The sequence below is a fragment of the Zerene cesonia genome, chromosome 10, assembly GCF_012273895.1.
Source record: "Zerene cesonia ecotype Mississippi chromosome 10, Zerene_cesonia_1.1, whole genome shotgun sequence".
Classification (NCBI taxonomy): domain Eukaryota; kingdom Metazoa; phylum Arthropoda; class Insecta; order Lepidoptera; family Pieridae; genus Zerene; species Zerene cesonia.
In genome coordinates, this window is record NC_052111.1 from 3,857,599 (window position 1) to 3,862,542 (window position 4,944).

The window sequence follows — 4,944 nt, forward strand, 5'->3', positions numbered from 1 at the left end:
AATGACAGATTCGAAATTCAAATGTAATATTTTTTTATAATTAAGTGTAACAGTATTTATGGCCAGACTAAGTAGTAGCAGTAGGCACCACCCGACTCTATTACTTTGCGATACCTAAAAAATCGGTTATTAATTTAAAAACGTATTTAAATCGATTTTTGTTTTAAAACAATCGATTATTTCCATAATCGATTATTTTTTCACATTCCTAGTTTCGGGACTTCTTTTGTGACGACTCTAAACATTCTATTTTCATTTTCTGTGACTTCATTCGTGATCCTTAATTCTTCATTAAATCGATACCTAGTTTCGTTAACTAACGACGGTGCAGTGGGGATTGTAAATATAAAATGGCTAAACCGAAGACCGAAGATGCGTCAGAAGATGCTAAAAAGATTGTAGATGATGCTAAAAACTTTATTGAAAAAGCCATTGCTGACATTGGAAAAACTTCAGCGACGAAACAGCTAATTTTAGGAACTGCGTCAGGATGGTAAGCATTGACTCATTACATTCTTTGTTTACATATGGAAGTAATAATGTTTAAACAAACTTAATAACAGGATTACAGGTTTCATCACAATGAAAATAGGAAAGATCGCCGCAGTTGGTTTAGGAGGCGGTGTCATATTGTTACACATTGCTAGTCAGAAAGGATTTATTGATATTAATTGGGATAAAATTAATAAGAAAGTGGACAAAATTACAGATAAAATAGAGAAAGAGGCTACTGGAAAATCACCCGATTGGATGGAAAAAGTAAGATTAAATGCGAGAAAACAATATACTTCAAAATTATATTTTGATGAAAATGTTTATACTTGACTGCCACTATGATCTAAATCTATTTATATATATTGGAAACTTTTGTTACAGGTGTTATTATTTGCCAAAGATAATTCATATTATTCAGCAGGCTTTGCAGGAGGTTTCTTTTTTGGAATTGCTACTTCATGATTTTTGTTGTTATGTGAGTGTATCAGCATATGCTGTTAATTGAAGCAGTCAAGTATAAAATTAATTCAATATAAAATTGAAACTTTTTAATTTGTATCTATTATAATTCTACTACTTGAAAGAATTGTATTATTTTTTATTATATTTAAATTTCAAACTATTTTTCCCATTCTTTTTAGGTAGAGAGGTTTGTGGACCGAAAACTTGACAAAGCTGAGGAATTATTAAAGAAAAAAGAGAAAAAAGCCAAACACTGGTATAATAATTTTATTGGTGATGACCAGTACCGTGCTACAGAATCACATGTATTTTTAGCTTCCTTTGCAGCCGGTATGGCAATAGGTTTGCTTTGCGGCCAATAATTTTTTTCATATTCTTGTAAAATAACCTAAATATTATATTTAAGACATGTTCTCATAATGTTAATTAGATTTAGTCTAAACTTAGTAATTGAATAACAGTTATTAAATTATTGTATTCCATTTAGTTACCTTGATCTAATATGGATGTTTAAATAAATTGCTTAATCAAATAGTTAATTTTTATTCAGCTACATCCAATGTAAAATATGCAGTTTATTCATTGTCACTTTTTTTTTGAAATGTTAATCCCAAAAAAGCAAAATGCTGTTTTCAATGTTACTGCAAAAATAATTATACATTTATGTATCATTCACATTTTTATAAAGTGTGTAAAGGTCTTCAGTAGATAGATTTTCTAAATAATTTGTGTATTCCATAAGGTATAGTCTCTTAATACGAGTTGCAGCATCTGAATATTTTGATCTCTGTGTTACTGTTAATCTCTCCCAGGGTTCTAGGTCTTCAGTATTTTTATTTATTATATAATAAAGCTCCTTTGTAGTTCTGGAATATCCAAAAAATAAAAGAAAATTAGTAAAAGTATGTTTATAAGTAATACAAATAATTATCTTAATTGCTGCATTTCTTGATACAGTTGTTAATGATTTGAACTCTTGTGATTTAGAAAGAATTTAGAAAAAAATACTTTTTTATAACAAAACATTAAACACATACCTGAATTGAGGTGGACATGGTTTAAGAATTGATACATTAGGCCATTGTGATTCATTTTTTTCGTCATCTCTGTTTGTTCATTTTGATTCAATAATCCCATAGAAAACAGAGGAAAAACATAGAAAAACGAGATAATATCATTAACTTTAATATTATTAAGGTCATTCCATTCCAAGCATAATCTACACTATTAATAAGCTGTTTGTTTGAATGTATCAATCACTGGAATTATTGGACAAATTTCAAAATTTTTTCACCATTGAAAATATACATGATCTCAAAGTGCTATCTATGTATACATGAGCTTATTATGTGGCTCAGACAATGCCAAGGTGGACCATTAGTATTACATAAATATGAAAATATAGTGTCTCCCTGTAGTAAATTCATCAAACAAGCCTTGTAACTTAAAAAAGTAATCCATTACAGAAATAAACTTTAAATGCCAATTTTCAAAAAGCCTTGATATATTTAATACAAAAGCAGATAAAATTAAAATACAGTTTTGAATTAAGAGTAATAAGAACTTACCGTTGCTGATGATCTACAGAACATATGCTCTGGTTGCTTTCATGAATGCTTTGGTTGTTTTCATTTTCTGACATTTGTGAGGTAATATTGCATACATCATCTACAGAGTGTGTTCTACTGATACAACTGTAACAATATTGTGTGGAAATTTGCATATTTATTATATAACAACTGTTATGGTTAAAATACAAAAAATATGCTATTAATTGAGAAACCTTATAATTTTAGAGAATGTTGGTTAAATATATTGTAAAATTAATAATGTATATTTATAACCATATATACCGTATTAATTTATTTATTCATAGGAGACAGGCAAAATATGTCAAATCGTTTAAGTCTAATAATTTAAATGAAGAATATCAATATTCAGGACAATTTTACAATAATTATAACTTTATTCAGTTGCTGTTATCATGTAGGCATCTGCAAAAATGATTTTGATAAATTCTATCCTACAGGGTTTATATCAATGGGAAAGTTTGCGGGCAAAAGCTAGTTTAATAATAAATGTGACAAGTATTCAAAATTGCAAGCACACATAAAAGGAGTAATAGAAGTCTAGAAAATTGTACTGCTTTTTACTAATGAAACATCTCATTCTTATGGAAAAGTTAAAATTATTGTTACAAATCTATATTAATAAAGAGTTTGTTTGTTGGTTCTAAAAATTTCATAGATACTTGAAAAAGTGTACATAAATAAAAAACAGAATTGATTTTGAGTTTGAACACATTACTCTCATGCACTACTGGACAAATTTCAAAGATTATTTCACCATAAGATATACATCCATGAGCACCATGAGCAAAACCAGGGTGGACTGAGAGTATAATTGTAAAGCCAAAAATAATATAATAAAAGCTTAATATCTTAGAACCACATGGTGAACCCAATGATACATAATTATTTAATTTTCTCTTAAATTCTATTTTTAAATCCAAATTAAAAATAGAATTTAAATATTTTCTTATAATGCTTAATAGATATTATATTATCAACCTCAAAATTTTCTTTTTCTGTTTTTTTTTTTTTGGATCATAATAAAAGCGAAATATTAGATTTCTTGTGGGTTAACTTACTCTATTTTTGTTTCGGGTATTTGATTTTTGTTTGAAAATGGTATGGTATTTCGCAATTTATCAGCAAACCGCTTTCGTAATTTTAGGTAACAATTTTCATACTTCATTGTCAATATTTTTCGCTTAGAAAAACTTAGATTTAACCATGATCTTGTTGCTTCTGCTACCAAACTTTTACGCTAAAATACAATAATTACATAAGAATTATATTATTTTGCAAAAACAACTTATAAAGGTTACTTATACTTAAGTGTTTCAAAATCATTAATGCTTACTTTGCTTATATTTTTATTGATGTTTCTTTTTTTACAGTAAAGTTGCACGTAATAACTTAAAACTGATTTTGGGAGCTTATTGTGTTCTTCACTCATTACGTACATATATTTTAGGTACCTTATTTATTTCTTAAAATAACGTTTGAAATTTGAATGTATATCTTTGTATCTTTTTATTATTTATCAATTGTCTTTGTATACGGGTAAATATAGTTCTTTTGTCTATAAGGATCATTTGGCACATGGATCACACTGGATGACACCCAAAGCTAGTTACTACATGACACTGTCAGGATAACGTAGATTATATTATATATTGAGTAACTATCTCTTAATCTGTGGATTATACACAAGATCAAACAGCTGGTACTGTGAATGATATTGGTCTTAAATAAATTTTGTCGACGCAAACATCTTCTGTTTCAGGAAAATTAGGCTACAATCAATTAAGCTAATTGTCTAATTTTAAAGAAAATTTACCATCTTTTCTTCATATAGAGTAGGACGGGAGCGATGTTGTTATAATTGCGTTATAATTAACTTATAAAGACAGTTTTGGGATGGGATAAGTAAAGTTATTGTAAATAGGAAAACATAACCGCATCAAACAACTGAATACATTCAACTACCCGTTGTATTATACTACTCATTGCATCAAACAATCCTACTATTTCACTCTTCCTACTTCCTATCCTGTCCTATCCTACTATCCTACTTCCTACTATCCCACTAATCCTACTTCCTACTATCCTTCCACTAATATTATAAATGCGAAAGTTTGTAAGGATGTGTGTGTGTTTGTTGCTCTTTCACGCAGAAACTACTGAACCGAGTACAATAAAATTTGGTACGTCCAGCTATCTGCTGTACAACTGGAATAACATATAGGCAACTTTTGAAGTGAAACTTCTTTAGAATCGTTGTGATTTCAAACCTCATGCAACGGAAAAAAGACAGGTAAGAGACGCAAATACAAAAATGTGTAGAATGAAGCCGGTAAAGAATGAGACAGAAATATACATACTATTCATATTTGGATGTGGTAGTCGAGCACGCTTCGGC

At 28.8% G+C, this 4,944-nt stretch overlaps 3 protein-coding genes across 6 annotated transcripts in view; 2 read left to right on the forward strand and 1 right to left on the reverse strand.

The window, feature by feature from the left end:
- The window catches only part of LOC119829810 (negative elongation factor D), a 12,640-nt gene that overhangs the window by 3,034 nt on the left and 4,662 nt on the right, over positions 1-4,944 (forward strand). The window lies entirely within an intron of this gene.
- LOC119829814 (FUN14 domain-containing protein 1-like) lies at positions 228-1,489 on the forward strand. Of its 2 annotated transcripts, XM_038352535.1 has the most exons (4): positions 230-493; positions 564-759; positions 877-970; positions 1,137-1,193. In XM_038352535.1, exons 1-3 carry the CDS (start codon positions 351-353, stop codon positions 955-957), a joined length of 420 nt encoding a protein of 139 aa, XP_038208463.1. In that variant the 5' UTR covers positions 230-350; the 3' UTR covers positions 958-970; positions 1,137-1,193. The 2 variants fall into 2 exon arrangements, with proteins under 2 accessions (XP_038208462.1, XP_038208463.1); XM_038352534.1 differs by lacking the exon at positions 877-970 and having other exon boundaries at positions 228-493; positions 1,137-1,489.
- LOC119829812 lies at positions 1,594-4,164 on the reverse strand. Of its 3 annotated transcripts, none has more exons than XM_038352533.1 (5): positions 4,001-4,164; positions 3,608-3,786; positions 2,526-2,651; positions 1,995-2,063; positions 1,594-1,823 (listed from the first exon to the last, which is right to left on the reverse strand). In XM_038352533.1, the coding sequence occupies exons 2-5, from the start codon at positions 3,712-3,714 to the stop codon at positions 1,619-1,621; spliced, it is 507 nt and encodes a 168-aa protein (XP_038208461.1). In that variant the 5' UTR covers positions 3,715-3,786; positions 4,001-4,164; the 3' UTR covers positions 1,594-1,618. The 3 variants fall into 3 exon arrangements, with proteins under 3 accessions (XP_038208461.1, XP_038208459.1, XP_038208460.1); XM_038352531.1 differs by having other exon boundaries at positions 3,883-4,164; XM_038352532.1 differs by lacking the exon at positions 1,995-2,063 and having other exon boundaries at positions 3,883-4,164.

Bases quoted from the DNA above. Each gene is read 5' to 3' on its own strand.
- LOC119829814 (XM_038352534.1), top strand. From the start codon at position 351: ATGGCTAAACCGAAGACCGAAGATGCGTCAGAAGATGCTAAAAAGATT. The intron at 494-563 runs GTAAGCATTGAC...ACTTAATAACAG, and splicing joins TTAGGAACTGCGTCAGGATG to GATTACAGGTTTCATCACAA. The intron at 760-1,136 runs GTAAGATTAAAT...CATTCTTTTTAG, and splicing joins CACCCGATTGGATGGAAAAA to GTAGAGAGGTTTGTGGACCG.
- LOC119829812 (XM_038352531.1), bottom strand. From the start codon at position 3,987: ATGTACGTAATGAGTGAAGAACACAATAAGCTCCCAAAATCAGTTTTA. The intron at 2,064-2,525 runs GTAAGTTCTTAT...ATGAACAAACAG, and splicing joins TCTGTAGATCATCAGCAACG to AGATGACGAAAAAAATGAAT. The intron at 1,824-1,994 runs GTATGTGTTTAA...TGGATATTCCAG, and splicing joins CCATGTCCACCTCAATTCAG to AACTACAAAGGAGCTTTATT.